Below are 22,807 nucleotides of genomic sequence, written 5' to 3'. Positions count from 1 at the left end.
GAGTTCACAGTAGGCTTGCTACGGGTCCCGGCGGCCTTAAGCCGATCTGGATCCTAGCGCCGGTAGCAGTTCGGTTTCTGGGCTGTTACAGAGCTCATAGATAAAGACTAGTTCAACTCGGAAAAAAGCTCATGGATAAAAATATCTTAGCAAAACAGATAATTCCACAAACCAGAATCTTAGTTCTAATGCAGTTTAAAATATTCCAGTTACAATAAAAAGAGGTAAGTCCAAGGATGAATAAACAGCAAAACGTAATCCAAGTAAAATTTCATAAGAAGAAGAAGATAGTACAACTTATTTATCTGAGGACGAAGGAAAAACAGTCCTTAAGGGACTTACATTTCTAAGAACGTTATCACCTACAGTATCTCTATTTACATTTACATCCGAAAGAGATCTGGCACCCTCCAACTCAGACCTCCCAACGCCAGTAACAAGCACAATCTCCAACTCTGGGCCGAGGTCTTCCTCTTCAGGCTCAAGGTCATCACTTTCAGTTTCGAGGTCCTCCATATTGTCCCCCTGTTGCTCGGATTCTTCCCCAGAAGACCCAGCTGCAGTGCGAGAGGTTCCTCTTGGCAAGGGGAAGTCATCTTCCCCATATAGCACTTCCTCGCCATCAGAATCCACTTCTTTAGCTCGAAGTTCTGCCAGAGGAGTATTAAGAGCACGCCTGGCTTCTCTTAAACCCCTATTGTAGCCAGTCCTAAACATGCGGAAGGCTTTCTGCCAAATAGCAGTCTTCATATCCGCGGAGGCTTTATATTCCGCTAGACGTGACTCACAGGCCTCAGCTATAACCGCCTTCAGCTCAGAAGAATCCTTATAGTCCTGGAGGTGAGCTTCACAGGCCTGTTCAATCTTTCTCTTCAGCTCATCTGACTCCTGATACTCCCCCAGGCGCTTCTCGCACTTCAGCTGGATCTTGCTTTCAACATACCTAGCCACCTCAAGCAGGGCCGAACACTTACGTTCTAAAGTCCTGACTTCATGGCCAAGTTGTTGATTACGAAGTATAGACTCCTCTGCCGATGAAGCCAGATCTCTGATGTGCTCAGAACTCGTGCTCAGCTCCTGCTCAAGGACTTCCACCCGAGCCAAGGCCCTCTCTTTTTGAATATTCACCTTATTCAGGTGAACTTGAAGCCCTTCTAACTCAGTCTTTAGGGCCTCGAACTGGCGCTGGACCTCTTCCTTCTGGTTTATAGCCTCATCCCTCTCACGAAGGGCCTCCACCATAGAGGACAGCTGCTTCAAAACCCCTTCACAGCGGACCTCAGCAGCAGCCGCCCTCTCGTCTGATTCTTTTAAAGTCTTTCGGGTGTGAGACAGCTCCGCTTCCAGGGATTTGGCGTGACTATGCGCCTCGGCTGTTCTCGCGTCAGCCCTCTTGAGAGCCTCCAAAGTTGCATGCAGCTCGAGTTGGAGAGATTGGGAGTGCTCTCGAGCAGCTATGAGGTTGCCTCTGGAGTCGCCGGTGGCAGATAAGTTTTCTTCTAAGCGTGCCTCCTCAACCCGACGACTCACAGACTCTCGGAGAGAATGGTCGCGAGCATCTATCTCCATGAAGAGACCCATCACCTAGCACAAAAAGAACAATCATCAGAAGAAAGAAATAAAGAGAACTCAAAAAAGAAATAGAAAGACGACTTACCATTAGAAGCATTTCCCTGATGGTATCCCCAAGTTCCTCTCGGGATCGAGATCAGAACGATGCTTGCTCCTTAGTAGAACTGGCTAGAAGACCAGTGAGAACGAGTAGACATTGATCTGAGGCCTCAGTAACCCCACCAAACATCCGTTCTTTAAGAATTTCGATGACTACACTTGCCGGAGATTGGTGGGTGATGTCCTCCACGTTTAAAATATCGTTATCAAGGGCAGACATCAGAGGTACGGCGGGAACATCTTTTTCCTTCCCGATAGGAGGAAGGGCTGGAGATGATTCCTTAAAAGCCCTGAGCTTCTTCCGAGCAGGAGCCGAGGCAGATGCTTCAGGAGGGGCTGGACACTTGTCCCCGGCCTTCATTAGGACGTCTCCAGGCTCAGGCCCTATCTCCACAGGGGCGTCCCCAGTAGGAGCCTCCGGGACGTTGTCCTCCACAAGGATGATCTCCATTCCCTTCCCTTCAACAATCGGGGACTCTAACCTTCCCCCTGGCGCGTCCTCAAGAGGAAGAGTAAGATTTGACTTCACCTGTTCAGTCCCATCGGCCTGCTCCACAACAACTAAAGAAGTGGCCGGAACATCTTCCGTAGAACCCTGATCAGACTTAGACTCCTGAACAGGTTTCACAACAGAGGTTGACCTACCGCGACCAGATGGCCTAGAGGATCTGGCACCGTGGGAGCTCGGCTTAGAAGCTCGAGAAGAAGCTTTAGCAAGAGGCCGGCTAACCTTCTTGGCAGAAACAACCTGAGCCACCTCTGCAGCAACCTCAGACACGCGGCGTCCAGCCATAAGGGCATCTAATGCGGCGTGCATACTCTCCCGGGACAGGACCAAGTTTGTCGGGGGCTTGATCTCATCCATTTTCACGTTAGAAGCTGCCGAAAAACACAAAACAGGAAAAAGTTAGCATACCTTCTAATACCACTTGCGAAGAAAAAACGGAGTTGATAAACAAGACATTATACCCGTGTCCCGGATATCCCTAAGATTAGACACGAACATACACTTCTCGACGTCATACTTCTTGTCAACAGAAGTCAGTCGAAGATACCCCACCTGCTCGGTGAGGCTTAGTTGGGGCAGGTCGTTGATGCCCGGGAGGACATCTTCCCATTCTAGCCTCACTCCCCACGATAAGTCAGTCTCTTTTCTCAGCTCCACCACAAGAAAATTCTCTACCCATCCCTTTATTGAATCCTTGTAGCCCGTGAAAAGAGACAATCCACTACGGGGAGAAAAGTAGTAGAAATTCTAAGTCGCCCTAACGAGGCGGAAGAAAGTGACGAATAGACACACCGTGGGCGTAAAACCCCAACTCAAGCAGATGGATTCAAAACAAGCCATGAACAAGATGGAGTTTGGGGATAACATTCGGGGGGTTATTCCAAAGTATCGAAAAACCTCGATGAAGAAAGGGGTGAAAGGGAAAGTCAAACCGAAATCCCTCTGTTTAAGAAAGAAGATTATGCGACGTCCCCTTTGGGGATCTACCAAACCATGAGGGGAAGGATTTGGAAGAACTATTCATTCATTTCGGAAAGGAGCTCGAATAAGGTAAAGCGGAGTGTCTAAATAACTCTGAGAAATATACTTAGTTATGGAAGAAGGAGTAATGTGTGATTCGAGATTAGCCACATCGGGAAGCTTATAACCCTCCATGGAAGAGTGAGAGAGCGTACCTGAAACGCAACAAGGAGAAGAAGTCGAAGGAAAACAGAGAGCAGACGAGAATAAGTTTCTTCAGAGGGCAGAGAGAATTCGAAGTGAAAGGCAATAATGAGACGAAGCATTGCTCTGAACAGTTTTGTCTGGGAGCGGCGCAGTCATTAATTGCTCTCGAAGTTTACCCCCTCGTCAGCTGGACAATGACTGGCGAGAAGATAAAGAGGCAATCGATAGTCGCTGGACTTCCCTATCCCTGTCAAGAGTCGGGCTCACGGCAATAGCCCATCCTCCAAAGGCCCACATGCCATCTATACGAAACAAGCCCAACTCGCCCAAACTTTAAGACCGGACTCCATTCTGATCTCCTACCCAGTAATGAAGATCAGACCTGCTCATCAATTAAAAAGGTCGGGAGCTCGACTCACTGGTTAAGGACAGAGCTCGCGGATACGATTAGTCCAGCTCGGAAAAAGTAAATGAAAAGCTTAAGGTCGTAAATAGATGGAAGCATGATAAAAATCAGACCTGCCCATCGCCTGAGAAGGTCAGAAGCTTGGCTCACAAGTCAAAAACAAAGCCCACGGGTACGATTAGTCCAGCTCGGATAAGGTAAATCAAATTCGGATCGGCTAAGAGATAAGAAGGAAAAGATGATACACTGGATTCTTCAGGGAAAGTTACGAAGCAAGCAATCTAAGTACTTCATTCATGATAAGAAAAGAACAGCTCGAGTATGAACGAAAAACATACATTTTCATTAAAAGAAAAATACATTACAGCATGTTACAAATAACAACACTACGGGATAAAAGGCTATCCTAAAAGGATTTACATGCCCAAATACATTATCATCTACATTTACATCACTGTCGCATATCCCACTATCCTAGCTTTCGATTCAGACAAATCCTCATAGTTCGGAAGATAAGCTTTGCAGGCCATCTAAAGCTCTGTCTCGTTATTATGGGGAAACTGAACAGGCCGATCCCCATAAACATCCCTCACTGTTCCGTCATAGATAGGCATTCTGAAGAGCAATGGAACAAGTGAATGTTGCAAACCTACACCCAAGTGTGATGCACGATACACTCATGCACATCCAGGAAAACCAGCAAAACATTCTGAAGAGCAATGGAACAAGTTAAACTTCCAAAATCTTGAAACATATGTGGAAAGGCATCATCCAGGAGGGGGGCAAGTTTCGTTCCTGTCGACCCAAAGCCCTCGATTGATCTCAAAGTCCGAGAAGACCTGAAAGTTCGAACAATTAGAGCAGCTGAGACTGACCCGACACTGATATACAGCCTTGAAGATTCGAAACCCCGAGAGCTCGGCATGGAAGCCCGAGTGGAGCAGGGGAAGGGCAAACCATACCACTTCCCCACGATAAAGAAAACTAAACTTACATCTTTTGGAAGACCGGCTGAAATAGAGGAAAAAAGATCGAACAGAGAGATCTCGCCGTTCCGATAAAGAGCCCAAGGAGGAGAAGGAGATGCTAGTAATGTATATTCAGAGGCCGAGATTCTAATGAGAAACAGGGCTATTTTATTTTCTAAGCTAGCGGCATCAGAATCCTTAAAGGCTATTCACCAGAAAAGAAAGGAAGCGTATCGGGAAGATAACAGTAGGAAAGTAAAGGTAACAGCGTGCACAACGAGCAGAGGAAAACTAAAAATAGAAAAAAGACAGAGAAGATTTAAAGCTACCAGTGATCATAAGACGAAAGGGCAAGCCGAATTCAAGCAGGCGCGGTCATAATGGTTCTGGGTGTTTACCTCCTCGGCAGTTGGGGCAATAACTGCCGAGAAGGTAAATGGGCATTTGATGACCGTTGGATTCTCCTACCCCCTGTCCGAGGCCAGGCCCACGAGAATGGCCCATTATCTAGAGATCTCTAAGCCATTCACACGAACTGGGTCCAGTCCGCTTAGCCCCATGACCGGGCCTCATCCGAGTTTCCCACCCAGTCCGGCCTTGCCTTCACTGCATCTCGGGTTGATCCCATCAGGGCCCAGTTTTGTTCCTGTCCTCCGGTCTAACCCGGAACCCGAAGGAGGATTCATCCATCTGCCTTGTGGGTCCACTTACACACACGCACTGAAAGAATCAGAGGTCGTTACGCATGGAGCAGAGATTTGATCCCCTCGTACGTCCAAATCAGAGTAGCAGGGACATGTGGTCCAGTAATACTCATTCTGTTAGCACGTCGCTACCCGACAAAAGGAAACATATAAAAGAAGAAATACCCTCCTCTAGGTTTAAGCTTTTTCCAGTTTTACAGAACTCTTGTAAAACCCTATTATCTGGATCTCAGATCATCATTTAGTATAAAGTAGTATATAGACTATAAAAATGTATACTCCCAATAATTAAATTATTACATAATTGTATAATTAATAATTAATAACCTAATGATAATAATCATATAAAACATAGAAATTCTAAAATTGAAATTAATCCTATATTTCCTACTTTAAAAATATATTCTGATAAAATGTTATAAAAGATTTATCGCTATCTATTAATTAGGATTTTAATGTTATTTTAATTTCGCACTCATAAATTTAGTAAGGTAGTAAGTGTATTAAATTTAAAAAGTTTGAGATTCTATTCTTCCCGTTCACAATTAAAAAAAAAATTTATTTTAATTTTACTTTTAAATAGCTTAAATAAATAATAATATATTTTTTAAATTTAGAGGTATAAAATTTTTGTCGTAAAGTTTGGTAAATTCTCCAGCTCTTTAACTGTACATAAATTTTTTTAATAAATATTATATTATTTAATTTTTTTTATATATTATTAATAATTGTCTTTCCATTATTTTCAATTTTGTAGATATATAGGGACTTATTTTATTCATAAACAATTTAATAAAAATTATGAGTTATATTTTATTTATCTTAATATTTTATTTAAATGATATATCATATTTAACATAAAATATGGAATTTTTATGATATACACAATCTATATAATTAAATCTTAAAAATAATTACTTGATTTTGTAAAATTATACATAAAAACATTTAACAGACCATTTACTTTTTATAAAAATAATCAATTTCAAAATGAAAAAACAAATCACACAAACAAATTTACGGTTTACCTTAAAATGATAGGGATTATTGAAACTGTTAATACTAACATCCAAGAATTCTAAACTCTTCAAGTTACTTAATTCTAAACAAATACCACAAAAAATAAATGGAATTAGTGGCGTTGAATGTTTGATTTGAATTAAATTTAATTCAAACCATTTTTATTCATGTATTATTTGATTTTGTAAATTTAATTTAAAGCATATATTTTTTATTAGTTAACTAATAATTAACTATTTAAATCAGTTTCACACTGCGACTATTAAAATTAATTTAATAATTAATGGTATATTAATTTTGAAATACAATTACAAATCTTTAAAGTTTTAACGGTAAATTTGCTAATATAATAAAAGTATAATTATAAAATATTATAAAAAAATTAAATGAAAAAAATTAAATAAAAATAAAATAATTGAATTTAGATATTAAATTTTAAATAATAACAAAGTAAAAAATATTTAATTAATTTTATAAATAATATATTTTTAAATTAAAAAATGTTTAATTTTAAAACAAAAATTTTAATTTTAATTTTAATTTCATAAAAATTAAAATAATTAAAATAATTTTTTCATATTATGTTAATTATTTTAAAAAATTTGACTAATTTAATTTTATAAAAATTAAAAAAGAAAATATATTTTTTTTTAATATAACTATCTAATTAAGTTTATTGGCTTGAATTGGTTGGATTTTATGGTTGAACCAATCCATAAACACTCCTAAAGATCATGATAGAGTGTAAAAAAATTAATTTCAAGAATTAACACATACAGGGAATCAACCTTCCATTGTAGCAAACATGCTATTAAAAATTAAAGTTTTAAGCGATGGAAGAGATCTTAACGATGCTTTTATTGAATCTATTCAGCCTAATATCTAACTTTTTCAATTTTTCAAAACTTATAAAACTACACTACATCTATGTAAGGCTAATAAAAAGAAAAAGTCAATTTTTATCTTTTTATTTTCTCAATTTTTATCTTTTTATTTTCTCAAAATTACAATTTAATCTAACTGTTCTATGGCATAATTTACTAACTTATTTTTCATGAAGAGTCTCCCATTAAATTTGTAAGAATAATTCTATTAAAATATTTATATTTATAATTTATAGATTAAATATGTATGTTAGTGTAATAAGACATGTGTAAAACTATTGAATTGAATAATTTATTTTAAATTTTCATATTTTATATAAAAAAATTAGTGTGTTTTGCATTATAAAAAATAAATTATTATTTATTTCCTTCATCATATTATGCAAATAAAAAAAAAATCGTACAAAATAAATAAAAAAAAGTTATCAAATTAAGTAGTGTATTAATTCGATCAAGATTTTTATTAGAAATAATGAAAATTTGGAACAAAATTATTTTAACTATTTTATTTCACACATATTCAATATATTCACAAATTAGAAATGCAGAAAAAAAAATATATTTACAATACAGGATATAAATATTTCAACAAAGTTATTCTTTGAAATTTAGAGTGTTACACAGACATAAGGAATTATTAGTAAAAAATAATACATATTATATTTTAGACATAAAACTCACATGATGATTCCATTATTAGATAAAATTTAAAGGATAAATTTTGATAAATACAAAACAAGATAGGAGTATATTAGTCATTTAATTTATAATTAATAATAAATTTTTAGATGAAATTATCATTTTATTAGAAGAACCAAACTTCAATGGTTAAATATAAAAACACTCAGAGACTAGTAAGTGCATATGAGTAAATTTAAGAGTTCTTCTATTCTCCCAATTCCTAATTAAAAAAAAACAGTTAAATATAAATAAAAAAAAATACAGCTAAAAGATAAGATATTTGGCTTGAAATAACATATCTGGTACAGCAAATGAATCTTCCCTTACATTCCATATTCTTCTGACCTCATGGCCCTAGCATTCTTGCAGCAAAGTAAACCCAAGAACCAGTCCTTTAAAATTGCATCAATCTAGAGTTCTTTTCCTTCCTAAACACTACAGAGCAGTATCCATATTGCCCTAAGGTTCTTCCATTTCCACTAGACCAACATCCTTAGAAACCAGAATTCTACCAGAAGCAAAATAAGGGCAACATCAACATTAAAACCAAATATATATATATATATATATTTTTTTTTTTTATTACAATGTGTCTTTCGTCAGACTATTGCTTGAAATCAGTTTCGACAAACCCAAATGGAAATTGAATAAATACAAATATCAACATAATAAAACCACAACATGCGCCAATGCGTGTTGATGCGGAGGATTGCTGCCAACACCAATAGGATTGTGACATAGGCTCCACTGAAACTCCAATAGAACCACACCATATCAATACCCCCTTCATCTTCCTCTTCTACATCAGCAGATGGTGGCGGTGTTTGTGGAGCTTCATCACTTTTGCAGCTCTTATGAAAGCGTTGTCCACAGAGACCAGGATTACCTCTGTAATTGTTTTCATCCAAAGTTCCAAATTGCGCTCCATCAGGAACCCTACCTGATAAATTGTTGTATGAAACATTGAAAGTTTCCAAAAAGGTCAGCACAACTAGTTCACTCGGGATTTCACCACTCAAATTATTGTTGCCAAGATCTAAGCTCTCTAAGCTTCTTAGATTTGAAAAACTGACTGGTATAGATCCTGTTATATGATTGTGAGACAAATTCAATGATCGAATTTCATGCAGGTCTCCAATTTCTTGAGGAATGCTGCCACTTAACTCATTGCACGATAGATCTATTCCTGCCATTGAGTTGATAATATCACCCTTGTAGGAGTTGTATCTATATTTCGTTGCAAATTCCACTTCCGCAATTTCTGAAGAATCTCAATCTACCCATGGCAAATAGAGATTAGGAGCGATTTTATCGGGATTACTCAAATAGAAACCCAGAATATACGAAATATCAAATACTTCCATCATCTCAAATGATATATTATTGCCAAAAGAAATGTTACTAAAGCATGCAGGTACGGAACCAAAAAGTAAGTTGCGTGAAAGATCCATTATATTCGTATTTCTCAATTCACACAACTGATTAGGAATACGGCCGTGTAATGCATTCCCTCCCAATGAAAGAACTTGCAATTCAGAGAACTGACCGATCCAAGATGGAATATTTCCAGAAAAATTGTTATCCCTCAGATCAAGAGCCACTAAATTAGGACTTTTGAGAAACTCATGGGGTATGGGTCCACTTAGATTGTTCTTTTGTAAAAACAGAAAGTGCAAATATGAAGAATTGAAGCAGGAAGGCATAGACCCATATAACCTATTTTTTTAGAGATCTAAAAAGACAAGATCGGTCAGATTACATAGTTGTCTGGGAATTGGACCGAATACCTTGTTATTGGATATGTCAAAAAAAGAGAGGCTGGAGCTATTCACCAAGTCTACACCTACCATCGCACTGAAGTTGTTGTTTTTCATATCTAACACCGTCATGCTTCTCAAGTTCATACCCTGAGGAAAAACGTTCCCTTGAAAATTGTTGTTTGATAGAATCAGTGTACAATACATGTTACAATTTGCGAACAGACTTCTTGGCAATTCTCCCGAGAAATTATTATGGGATAAATCCAAAACAGATAGTGCTGGCGTCTCACTGATTGAAGAAGAAACATTACCACCGAAATTATTCCTCGACATGTTTATATATTCTAGTCTTGGGAGGACCAAGCCAAACTCCTTAGTCAGCATACCAGTGAGATTATTGCTCGAAATATCTAACTCAACTAGACCATGCTTGATATTGGGCAGTTGAAAAGCTCCTGTGAATGAGTTGTTCCCCAAATTTATAACTCCTAAATTGGAATTATTTTGTAAGATCCAGGTGGGGAATGTTCCAACCAACTTATTATGAGAAAGATCAATAAAGCGTATGTCATGCTGGTAACTCTAGTTCTCACGTTTAAGTTGCAATTTGATAATCGAATGTACTTGAGTTGAAATGCAGGAAACCATGTTGGATTTTCTGTTTCCACTTCTAGCCTGCTATTTCCAGGAGAGAGTACAAATGCTTCAAGTTTTGAGTGGTTAGCCAAAGCGCTAAATGAGAATGAGCCTTCAAACTCATTGCCAGAAAGAAGCAAATACTTGAGGGAGGTGAGTTCAGAAACAATAGATTGAATGTTGCCACTCAACTGATTGAATGACAGATCAAGAAATTGGAGGTTGGTCAAGTTGCCAATACATTCTGGAAGAGGGCCAGAAAGTCGATTTCCTTGGAGATGCAACTCAACGAGACTTTTCAGTACACATAATCCTAAGATAGAAAATATTGATCAAATGAAAAATTTTTTTGAAGAAAAATTTAGAATTTAATTAATAAATTTAATTAGTGCCCAAAATATATTTAACTATTATTTTGTATATGATATCATTGAAAATGTTATTATATTATATTTAATTATGCTATTATTAGCTCACCTAGTTGAATATAAATAAGTATTTTTTTTTATAGATATTCTTTTATATATCTATTTGTGAGTGCATGCTATATATATATATATATATATATATATATATATATATATATATATATATATATTAATAACGAACTCACTTTTTAAACCATATACATAAAGTTTGATTTAAAAAATTAATAATGTGATCATAAAACTCTATAATTTTTAGTATTATCTTATTTTTTAAAAAATGTACAAAATAATAGCACTAAATAATATATAGTTACAATTATATTATATTTTTAATTCATTAAAATTATTTAATTAATTTATTTTAAACATAATTATTCTAATAAATCTCAAGTTTTATAAGTAATATAAGTAAAAGAATAATATTTAATTTTGTAAGTAATAAAAGGGTAAATTAATATCAAATGAAATCTATAAAAAATGATTTAATTAAAAAAATATTGTTTTTATATATATTAATAAAAATATATCAATTGGTTTGTTGGTATTCAATAATAAAAATAACATAGGAGATAGGATATGAAAGTGAAGTTACATGCCGCTGAGAGGGAGCTGTTGAATTGATTATAACTCACATCCAGCGTTTTCAAATTTTTCAGATTACTTAATTCTGCACCATATGAAATTGAGAAAAAATTAAAAAAATAAAAAGTGAATATACACTAGTCATAATTTTCATAATATAATAATATATATTTAATAATTTTCTAATACATATTATATTGCTTAAAATTAAGAGATTTTAACTTTTATGTGATTTTAATTTAACGTAAAAAAAAAAAATGAATAGAGAGTATAGTTGAAAAATATTATTTTTATTTTTATCTTTATAATGTTTGTGAAATTGATGGCTGAATGTTTTTTTTTTTTTTTTTAAATATAGTTCCATATTAAAATTAAGGATTGGCATGTGAAATTCATATATCACTTGCCAAACACAACTTCCAAAAACAATTTCTATACAATTCAATAAGAGATGGGCATTTAGACAAAGGATTATGCAGAATTTCCATTTTCAAAGAGAAAATACATCCGGCCAGATAGGGTTCCATGGCTATAAGGTCTACAAAAAGCTTAAACAATTTCTTCAATCGGAATTAGATATTTTCAGTAAAATTTAAGTTTAAATAAAACCAATTAAAACCGTGTTGAAAATACAACTATGAAAGACAATATTTTCGAATATCTTGACAAATCTGAAATGGAATCGGAATTGAAATTTCGCTCCCAATCCTAAAATGTCTACTAATCAATCCCTCCGTATTATGGAAATTGATCTCTCGTATTTTTAAAAAATCTACTAATCAATCCCTCCGTATTATGGACATTTTAGATTTTTTTACAATATTTAAAATTAATATAAGGACTAATTAGTAGACTTTTAGAAACTTAAGAAATATTTTAATATATTTTTCAAAATTAAATGACCAACTAGTAAGTTTCTCCATATTATAAGGATTAAACAATAATTTTTCTTAAAAAACTATGTAAAATATTTTAATTCTTTTTAATTTTATGATATCTAAGTTTAATATGCTTTTAGTAATGCCACTATTTGTTTTGTTATATAAAAATTTAGTACATGTAAATTTATTTTATATTATGTTATTAGTGGATATATATATTTGTTAATTCCTATAAATTAATTAAAATTTTTTAATAGAGTAGAAAATTATTTTTTTTTGGTGCATTAAGAGTAGTTTAAAAAATGAAAATAAATAAATTTCAATTATGAAATGATATAAAATATAAATTGAATAAAATTTTATAAGTCGTGTCATATTAAATAATAGAATTCATTTAAATTAAATTATATAGAATTTTATTAAATAAAATAAAAATAAAATTGTATACTACATAAAAAAACCTTTAAAACATCATAAGCAGATTGTATTCTATATCAAAATCATGGACTCTTGATTATCACATGTCATGCAACTAAAAATGAAATATTTATAATGAACTATTGATTATATGTAGGTATTATTTTAGTGCCAAAAGCTTAACCGGCAAGTGGTATTTTGCTATGTTTAGATGGAATCTAATCAAATAGCAGGTGATATAGCTAATCTTGTTGTGGTTTACCTTCAACAGCTTACTTATCCTCTGATTGAGGTGTCAGACCTTACTTGATAGAATTTACAGGAATTTTTTAGTCTCGAGTTTATCCTATTAGATAAGATTATGCTTATTTTTAGTATTACTATCTACATGGTTCTGTAATTATAAGAGTTAACACTTGCATCCAAGTTACATTAACTCTACCATCCAACAGTTAACCCAAGATATAATTTATTATAAAGGCAATTTTCAGAGGCAGTTGTCAATTTAATCTCTTCTACTCAATATTACAGATTCTCTCTCCCAATATTTTATGGAAACACGGAGCCTCAATTTCCCCTTGTTCTGGAAATACATAAACCTCTCTTTTGGAAGGTTTTTTAGTCCATAAATCAGATTAATAGTTCATCAATCAAAATAATAGTCCATAAATTCTAAAAATCAACAGTGTTAGAGTAACCAAATAGCAAATAATCAAATTTTTTAACAGTATACAAATAATCAGATTAATAGTCCATAAATTCTAAAAATCAACAGTGTTAGAGTAACCAAATAGCAAATAATCAGATTTTTTAACAGTATCCAAAGTGGGAGATATGGCCACACTGGAGAGAGAGAGGAGATATCGCCACACTGGAGAGAGAGAGGAGATATCACTGACCGAGAGAGAGAGGAGATATCACTGACCGGGAGAGAGAAGATTTATCGTCGACTGGGGAGAGAAAGGAGACGTCGCTGGTGCCGACTGGGATGCCGGCAGTCGTCAGTGAAGTGGGGGAGAGAGGCGTTGACTGGGAAGTGGGAGATGTCGCCCACTGGAGAGGGAGGAGGAGGGGAAGCGAAAGGAGACGCCGCCGGTGGGGAGAGAAAGGAGACGCCGCCGGTGCTGACTGGACTGCCGACAGTCAGTGAAGTGTGAGAGAGAGGCATCGACGGACAGAGGGAAGCAACTCAAGTAAAATGAAAAAAAGGAACTGGTGCTTTCATACTCCTCAACACTGGTGAAAATGTAATTCACTCAAAGCATGGGCTTCTAACCACTTTGGCTTTTAAGCTTGGCCCAAAAGCACCCACTAATTATGCTTTAGAGGGTTCAATTGCTATTGCTGGAGCTGCAGTTCAATGGCTTAGAGATAGTCTTGGAATAATTAGTAGTGCAAGTGAGATTGAGGAACTTGCAAAGCAGGTTGACTCAACTGGTGGGGTATATTTTGTGCCCGCTTTTAATGGACTGTTTGCTCCATGGTGGCGTGATGATGCTCGTGGGGTTTGCATTGGGATCACAAGATTTACAAATAAGTCTCATATTGCTCGTGCAGTACTTGAAAGCATGTGTTTTCAAGTTAAAGATGTATTGGACTCAATGCACAAAGATGCAGGGGAAAAGGGTGAAAACAGGAATGCAAAGGGGGAGTTTTTGCTTAGAGTGGATGGTGGTGCAACTGTTAACAACCTTCTGATGCAATTGCAGGTTTGACTTTTGTGCATTCTTTAATAATTTTTTTAAACTATAATATCAGTAATGTGAATAACTTGTGGCTATGCCTAGAAAAGGAGTTCTTTTAAAGAATGATAACATGGTTTGGTTGGTATCTACTAAGTTGAATTGCATTTCAGCTCCATGTTGATGGTCTGTTTTTCTCTGCTTTTCTGTATCTGCTTCGTAGCTTCTCGGCTGCTGTTTTGTGGAGGCTTCACTTGGTTCCTTGCTGCTCTTTATGAATGCCTGGGTTTTGTTGTTTTGGTTTTGGTTTGTTTTCATTATTTTGAGTAATCTTTGGTATCTTTTTTATAGCTGGTTTTTAGGAGGTTTTGTTGCATCTTTGTGATGTGTATTGGTTTCCTGGAGTAACTAGTGCTGCTGGTTTAATTTGTTAGCGTTGTTTGTTTATTGCATTGAGGTTTTCCAGATTTTTTCACTTAGCATGTTGGGGCTAAGTTTGTTCTAAGTTTGGGTCTTAGTGGTCTGTGACATGCTATAAGTTTTTCCTAGATTTTTAATAAAATTTTCTTTATGAAAAGATTTCACAATAATTATGTATTATATTTATCTAAATTTCTTGCCTTTTTTCTGGAGCGCAGTCTTAGTTGTTTGCATTCATAATGGTTTGTAGGCGGACTTGTTGGGATCTCCAGTTGTGAGACCTGCTGATATAGAGACAACAGCTCTTGGAGCGGCCTATGCTGCTGGTTTGGCTGTGGGGATTTGGAAAGAGGAGGAGATATTTGCTTCTGGAGAAAAGGCTAAGACGGATAACATTTTCCGCCCCTTAATAGATGAAGAGCTAAGGAAGAAGAGGGCGGATTCTTGGTTCAAAGCCGTGGAAAGGACTTTTAGCTTGGCTGATCTTTCAATATGAAAAACTTCATGGTGGTGCTGCTGTATGCCCCTTTTCTTTCCCCTTATCTTTCCATTTAAATGACTAAGATAAATCCTTAATAGATAAATTGTTAATTCCTATGTTAATATTGATGTGGATTTTGAAATAATAAATTTGATTAGCCAGTTGTTTTACCTGCTGATATTCTGCACTTCTCCAAACTGATGCATTATTTACTAAATTAGATTGAAACTTTCTGTTCTGTTTAATGCTTGGCCACCGAAGATTTTTTTCAGCCAGCTATCTGCCTTTTTGGCTTTCTGATGATGGGAGATTTTCTGTTCTGAATCCTTGATTCAGAAGGTGAACAAAGGATATTTTAATTTCTTAATTATGAAAGACAACAATTTGTTTAGTTTAGTAAGAAAGTGAAATAGATCACTGACCTAACCTTAGGAAATAATTACTACTAAAACCTGTCAAGCATTTGCTCATTGAAGAGTTTTACTGAGGGAGCACACTAACCTAGTGAATCCTCAATTTTTACTTTTCAATAGTACAAAGGAACTCTGATGTCTAATGTTGTTAGTATTGAAGAGTTGAGTACAACTTTTGGTACAAACCCCATGTATTTTGTCGTTTTAGGCAAGTTTATATTAATCCTGTCAAATAGTTGTAAGAAAGGTCTATGAAATTGAGTGAGAGAGTAATAAGCAAGTTCTAGCTTAAGTCTAGATGTCCTAGCTTGTTCATTATTCTTTTAATTAGACTATTCATAATTAAAGATTTTAATATAAATAAAATCACAATCAAGCAATTTGCATATCCGATTTAAAATTAATTTGGTGATTAATACTCAAAATTGTTATAAACACAACAATTGTAAATTTACATTACTAGTCTAAGCACTATTAGCTCCAGATGATCTAGGAGCTGATTACATTAATTAATGATACGAAGACAAATCACTTCACTAAATTATCATACAAAAAGTAATAACATGAAAATAAATATTGTCTAGTATGATAGATCAATCTCTGTTGCCAATAAGAATTGACATATAGAATGGTGATGACAGACAAAAAAAATATTATAAAAGTTACTGAAAAACTTACAAGAAAAATCTCGCGATCAATTTCGTACCAATTTCCACTTGCTTCTTGTGGTGACTTTGGTGACTCCATTTGTGATGGAGATGGTTCATCATTATCATCATGGCATTTTCTTCCCACTTGAGTTCCGCAAAGAAATAGGTTTCCTTCATAACTTTTACTCTCAAATGTACTGAACTGTCCTTTCATGTCTGGAATTCTACCTGATAAATTGTTATGGGCCACGCTAAATACCTCCAGAAAGTTTAGATCGATCAATTCTACTGGAATTTGTCCGCTTAAAATGTTGTAAGAGAGATCCAAACTTTCTATTTGGGATAAATTTGAAAAAGATCTCGGGATAGATCCTGTCAATTGATTGTGTGATAAATTTAATGCATGAATTTGAAATAGCACTCCAAATTCATCTGGAATTTCACCCGTAAGATTATTATCTGACAAATCTAATCCAGACATTAAATTAAGGGCCTTATTCTTATATGTGTGGGCTCTATATTTTGTAACAAACTCACTTTCTTCATCAACCTCGGCATCAAAATAAACTCTGTTATCAAAGTAAGTTTCGCTTCTACCCCCATATTCTATCTCCCATTTAAAAACTGTGTCGCTGAATGTGAGATTATAGAGATTTCCTTCTCCTTCCCTTGCAAATGAGAGATTATATAAGCAATGGGGTATAGACCCAGAAAAAGAGTTCCTTGAAAGATCCAATAAGTTGACATCATTCAGATGACACAACCAATTTGGAATGAAGCCATTGAAATGATTTCCTCGTAATAAAAGAACTAGTAAACCACTTAAATTCTCATCAGATTTATTAAGAATGGTGCCCGACAACTCGTTGTCGCTTAAGTCTAATAAGTTCAGTGTTGAGATATTAAGCAAAGCTTCAGGTATTGAACCACTGAATCTATTACCTTGCAAATTTATTTGTTGCAAAGAACTTCCATTGAAGCAAGAAGGTAACAATCCAGAAAAAGAATTATAAGAAAGGTCTAGATACTCTATTCTTGTTGAAAGAAGTTGGCATGGAATCTGACCTTGAAAAAGATTATCGCGCAAGTTGAGATATCCCAATCCCGTGAAGTTACCGATCCAGTGTGGAATCTCACCGTGCAATCGATTGTTGCTCAAATGTAACACCTTTGGGCCATAGCTTTGATGACTAAAATTGGTGAATAAACTTGATAGGATTCCTTGAAATTGGTTGTCATTCAAATCCAAATCATCAATTCGAGTCAAGTTAAACAATGCTATCTGACCATGAAAATTATTATGAGATAACCTCAAATAGCCCAAGGAAATGCAATTTGAAAGCAGTCTCTCTGGAACTTCCCCTGAAAAGTTGTTATGAGACAAATCTAAAGCGATCAATTTACAGTCATCGCCAGCAGAAAAGAGAAGATCACCTTCAAAATGATTTCTGGCTAAATTAAGATATGTCGTGTTCGGAAGCATCTTTGCCCCAATTTCAAGCTGGCCAGTGAAAGAATTATTCATGAGATTTAGGATCTCAAGTCCTCCATTGTTTTGAAGTAACCAATAAGGAAATCTTCCTTTTAAATTGTTGTGAGAAACTCAGGAATACTTCCGAGACCACAATCTTGCATTATAAGAGCTCTTAATTGAAATGATGGAATCCAACCATTCTCAAACGTAATTTTGTTGCCACTTAATCCAATCACCTCAAGGCTGGAATAATTGAAAGAGAATACGTCTTCGAGATGATTATGGCTAAGATCAACATATTGGAGGTTAGGTGGCCAAAATGAAGGAAGACGCCCTGTTAAGTGGTTCTCAGACAGATCTAGGAATGTGAGAGATGTCAAATTGCCAAGGCATTGAGGAAGAGTGCCTCCAAATTCATTATAGCTGAGATCTAAATGTTGAAGATCATTTAAACCACACAAACCTATATTATAACAAATAAAAGGATTACTAACATTAACATCTTCTCTCTGCAAATAATTATCACAAAATTAGAATTTGGTTACTTTGCTTTAGTAAAGTGTCGCTGAGTTTATTACTATATAAATATAATGCTTTCAGAGAAGGGGGAGCTCACATACCTTCCGGAATACTTCCCGTGAAAGCGTTGCCCTCTAAATTCAAAGTCTCTAACCTTTTGAAAGTCGAAAACTCTATATAACCAAAGAAATTAGATCAACTAATTTATAATAATAAAATTAATAGCTTTAAATAAAATCATTCATATACATATTGGTTTTTGTAATAAATTAAAAATAAATAGTAACATTTAATGTAATATAAACTAAAATTAATCCAAATAAGAAAAGGTTTATGTTATTAACCCTACGTTATTAAACATTAATAACAAGATTTTGTTTAAATTTTAAATTTTAAATTTTAAATTGCAGTATTAATTTTTATTGCAGCACTAGCCTGATTTAATTCATTGCTCGTATAAATTATATAACATTTTGAACATAAAAAAATTGTGAAAAGTTATTTAAATTTGATAAACTTAAAGTATTATTTTTAGATTTTTAAACTTTTTATAATTGCTATTTAAGAACTTAAATTTTAAGAAATAGGTAAAACAATAAAAATAAACCAACATCATTAAATCTCTATTAAAAAAATTGGATATTAAATCGTACGGTGACAAATAAATTTAATATTAAAATAAATATGGTATCTTACACCGTTAATAAATGAATAAAGCAATAATAAAAATATTATTAAAAAATTTATGAATATTTATATTTAAATTTTATGAAAAATCCTTTACTTTAATCCTAATTATAAAAATAAATTAAAAAGTTTGGAATTTTTGGTATTCTAATAGCTAAAAGTTCAAACTACACATTACTTTAAAACGATACTTAATTTTAAACAAATAGCAAAAAATATAAATTTAATTTCACATGAATTTATAATATAAATATATAAAATTTTATATAAATTCACTTATAGTTGAATCCAAAAAAATAGCAAAAAGTATTTTTTTTTATATTTTTATATATATAAAGGGCAAGGTTCAGTGGGTTTAATTAACTATGTAAAGCAATAAATCCAAGAGTCAAAGAACTACTATTATTTTAAATTAAGAAAAAACTTTGAAAATATATTTAAAATTTTATGTAATTTTTAATTATGTATATTTTTTTAATTCACATAACAAATAATAAATATTCATCGATTTTAATATTTTTAATTTAATTTGCTTTATATATTTATATGAATTGGAAATTTTAATAGCGATGATGAACGATGTTAAAAAAAAATGTCATTGAAGATTATATTTTTCAATTATATATAAAAAAATTACTTTTCTTTTTAACATAAATTTTAATTATTTTGTAGGTAAACGCTTATTTCATTCAAAAATATTTTAATAAAATTATGATTTACATTTTATTTATCTTAAAATTTGATTTCAATTATATTATATTAATGCAAAATATGAATTTATGTATATACATAATATATACATAATAATGAAGAGAAATGTTTTAGTTTATACATAGTTTTGTAAAATCATATATAAAAACATTTGAGGAATTTTTTTTTAAAAAAAATCAATTTATAAATATAAAGATAAGGGATTTAAAGTTTACCTTTAAATGATAGGATACTTATATTTCTTAATTATATATATTCAATTATAATAAATATTATACATATATATAATATTAGTTTATACATAGTTTTGTAAAATCATATATAAAAACATTTGAGAAATTCATTTATTTTTTTTTTAAAAAGAAATCAATTTATAAATACAAAGATAAGAGATTTAAAATTTACCTTTAAATGATAGGGTGCCATTGAAACTGTTACCACTTATATCCAATAATGTTAAATTCTTCAAATTCTTTAATTCTGCAGAGTATTATGATAGAATGAAACAGAATGTTGTAATATAATGAATGTAAGAAAAATAAATTCAAAATTAATCAAACATACCTTGGATAGGGAATGAACCATTCATTGTATCATACATGTGATTAAGAATTAAAGTGTTGAGTGATGTAAGAGCTCCCAATGATGATAATATGCTTTTATTGAATCTATTCCAACTAATGTCTAACTTCTCTAATCTTTCAAAACCTGTAAAATATTCCGCATTCAAGTAAGGGTAATGAAAAAAAAAAGTCAATTTTCTTTATCAAAATTACAATTTAATCTAATAGTTTTGATTATCATACATATATATATATCTTATTTATATATTCAATCCTAATAAATATTATATATAGTAACTTCTTATATTATTTTAGGTGATATTTAATTTTATTGAAACTTTTTCGATTAAAAAAATATTTTATAAAATTATGATTAAAGTTAATATGATGATCACTTTATTCAAATTTATTATTAATTGTAATTTAAATGATAAAAAATAATTTTCATTATCTCTCAAATTTTATTTTATCAATAAAATGGCATTTTAATTAATTTTTTTATTTAATTTAAAAATATAATATATATTATGTGTAGAGTATAATAAATATAATATTTTTATTATTTTTCAATATGAGTTATGCATTAAATTTGTAAGAATAACTCTATTAAAATATTTATATATATAATTTATTCATTAAATGTCTTAATATAATAAAGAAATAGGTAAAATGAGGTGAATTGAATAACTCATCTTAATTTTTTTTTAATAAGTGTGAAAACAAAAATAGGCAAAAATTGTAGGAGTAAAAAAATTATCAAATTAGAGTTTCTAGAAAATAATTTGTATTTTTTAAAAAATATTTTTTACATAATAATTTATTTTTTATTATTTAATTCTAATCTAAAAAAAATAGTATGCTCCGCATTATAAACAATAGATTACTGCTTATTTTCTTAAAAATTAAATAAAAATAAAAAATTTATCAAAGTGTACAAAACAAGTAAAAAAATCAAATTAACTAATGTATTAATTAATTTGATGAAGATTTTTACAATAAATAATGAAAATTTTAACATTCCTATTTAAAATGTATTTTATTTTTACAGACTCATATATATTCAATAGGTATATGAATTGTAAATGAGAAAAAAATATACTCTGTTTTGTAATTTTTTTAATTTATTTTTTCACACATATTAAAAAAATATAATTTTTTTATTAACTTTTTAATTATATCCATTTTAAATACATTAAATTTTATTAAATATTAAGAGATATTTTGAGAGATTTATTGAAAATAAGATAAAATTAAATAAAATTATAATAATTAATTTATATATTACTATAGTCTAAAAAAAATAATTTTGAGATAGTTAAAAAAAATTGATAAAAATTATAAGAAGAATGGAGTATTTATAATATACAACATAAGCATTTCCAAAAAAAATTCTTAAAAATTAGAACAGTAATTAAAATTATATTTATTATATTTAGACATATTATATGTATATATTTTAAATATAAATATAATATATACTCTATTCGTTCTATAATTTTTATCTATTTTTTTAATCGTTTAAAATTATTATTTATTTTTTTTATTATAATAACATATAAATTGATTATTATAGTTCTATTTAATTTTATGTTATTTTTAAAAAAATTCAAAATAAATTTTAATATTTAATATTTTTAAGATGATGATAATTTGAAAAGTTAATATAAAAAACTATTTTCCTTAATATATGTAAAAAACTTCATTTATTTAAATATAAAAGCGGTTTTATTTTATTAAATAAAATTTTAAGAATAATTTTAAAAAATTGAGAATAAGATGAAATTATCATTTATTAATAAAATCAAACCTTAATGGCTAATTTGTTTTACTTTAAACTAAAGGAGTTAATAGTTTTTGAAATTTCTCATGATTTTAATAAATAAAATAAAATAAAATATGAGATAGTAATATTATGATGAATTTTAATAATTAATTTGTTTCACTTTAAACAAAAGGAACTAATAATAGTCATTAATTAGGTGATATATTAAACTTAAGTGTGAATAAAATAATTTCAATAATCAAATATACCTTGATTAGGAAATGAACCTTCCATGTCATTGAAATTGAGAATCAAAGTGTTGAGTGATGGAAGAGCAGCCAATGATGATAAGATGCTATTATTGAAACTGTTACTACTTAAATCCAACTCCTCTAATTAAATTTTAAGTCACAATTAATTAATTAATCACTTTTATATAATTAAATTGTAAAAATTATGCCTAGAGTGTAATCAATATAATATTTTTATTAATTTTTTATATGAGTTACACATTAAATTTATAAGAATAATTCTATTAAAATATTTATATATATAATTTATTTATTAAATATATCTTAATATAATACGGTATATATAAAATGAGATGAATTGAATGATGTGTCTTAAATTTTCATACTTTAAATAAAAAAATAGCTCTATTTTGCATTATTTATTTTGTGCAAATAAATAAAAAATATTAAAATTTAAAATAAATAAATAATTATTAAAATA

The 22,807-nt window shown here is 31.6% G+C and overlaps 4 protein-coding genes and 1 pseudogene across 4 annotated transcripts; 1 reads left to right on the top strand and 4 right to left on the bottom strand.

The window, feature by feature from the left end:
- Window positions 1-297: 297 nt before the first annotated feature.
- LOC122725008 (golgin subfamily A member 6-like protein 7) lies at window positions 298-1,669 on the bottom strand. Its single transcript, XM_043961412.1, has 2 exons — window positions 1,658-1,669; window positions 298-1,584 (listed from the first exon to the last, which is right to left on the bottom strand). Exons 1-2 carry the CDS (start codon window positions 1,667-1,669, stop codon window positions 298-300), a joined length of 1,299 nt encoding a protein of 432 aa, XP_043817347.1.
- Window positions 1,670-8,626: 6,957 nt separating this feature from the next.
- LOC122725007 lies at window positions 8,627-10,725 on the bottom strand (annotated as a pseudogene).
- A 2,976-nt stretch (window positions 10,726-13,701) lies between these two features.
- Window positions 13,702-15,454, top strand: LOC122725006 (glycerol kinase-like). The gene is made up of 3 exons (XM_043961411.1): window positions 13,702-13,855; window positions 13,923-14,422; window positions 15,066-15,454. The coding sequence occupies exons 1-3, from the start codon at window positions 13,702-13,704 to the stop codon at window positions 15,309-15,311; spliced, it is 900 nt and encodes a 299-aa protein (XP_043817346.1). The 3' UTR covers window positions 15,312-15,454.
- LOC122725005 (receptor-like protein 9b) lies at window positions 15,318-17,884 on the bottom strand. The gene is made up of 2 exons (XM_043961410.1): window positions 16,388-17,884; window positions 15,318-15,374 (listed from the first exon to the last, which is right to left on the bottom strand). The coding sequence occupies exons 1-2, from the start codon at window positions 17,882-17,884 to the stop codon at window positions 15,318-15,320; spliced, it is 1,554 nt and encodes a 517-aa protein (XP_043817345.1).
- Window positions 17,885-20,108: 2,224 nt separating this feature from the next.
- Window positions 20,109-22,466, bottom strand: LOC122725069 (receptor-like protein 13). The gene is made up of 3 exons (XM_043961565.1): window positions 22,345-22,466; window positions 20,315-20,458; window positions 20,109-20,230 (listed from the first exon to the last, which is right to left on the bottom strand). The coding sequence occupies exons 1-3, from the start codon at window positions 22,367-22,369 to the stop codon at window positions 20,145-20,147; spliced, it is 255 nt and encodes an 84-aa protein (XP_043817500.1). The 5' UTR covers window positions 22,370-22,466; the 3' UTR covers window positions 20,109-20,144.
- Between the last annotated feature and the right edge of the window lie 341 nt (window positions 22,467-22,807).

Source organism: Manihot esculenta, chromosome 11, assembly GCF_001659605.2.
Source record: "Manihot esculenta cultivar AM560-2 chromosome 11, M.esculenta_v8, whole genome shotgun sequence".
Taxonomy (NCBI): Eukaryota; Viridiplantae; Streptophyta; class Magnoliopsida; order Malpighiales; family Euphorbiaceae; genus Manihot; species Manihot esculenta.
The sequence above is the reverse complement of the archived record's forward strand: the minus strand, read 5'-3'. Positions and strand labels throughout refer to the sequence as shown.

Excerpts from the sequence above, each read along its gene's own strand:
- LOC122725006 (XM_043961411.1), top strand. The coding sequence starts at position 13,702 with ATGCCGGCAGTCGTCAGTGAAGTGGGGGAGAGAGGCGTTGACTGGGAA. Across the intron at positions 13,856-13,922 it reads TGCTGACTGGACTGCCGACA|GAACTGGTGCTTTCATACTC; the intron begins GTCAGTGAAGTG and ends AATGAAAAAAAG. Across the intron at positions 14,423-15,065 it reads ACCTTCTGATGCAATTGCAG|GCGGACTTGTTGGGATCTCC; the intron begins GTTTGACTTTTG and ends AATGGTTTGTAG.
- LOC122725005 (XM_043961410.1), bottom strand. The coding sequence starts at position 17,884 with ATGAATAATTCTTTCACTGGCCAGCTTGAAATTGGGGCAAAGATGCTT. Across the intron at positions 15,375-16,387 it reads TTGATCGCGAGATTTTTCTT|TCATTTAAATGGAAAGATAA; the intron begins GTAAGTTTTTCA and ends GATTTATCTTAG.
- LOC122725069 (XM_043961565.1), bottom strand. The coding sequence starts at position 22,369 with ATGGAAGGTTCATTTCCTAATCAAG. Across the intron at positions 20,459-22,344 it reads AGGTTCATTTCCTAATCAAG|GTTTTGAAAGATTAGAGAAG; the intron begins GTATATTTGATT and ends AATATTTTACAG. Across the intron at positions 20,231-20,314 it reads TGGTTCATTCCCTATCCAAG|AATTAAAGAATTTGAAGAAT; the intron begins GTATGTTTGATT and ends AATACTCTGCAG.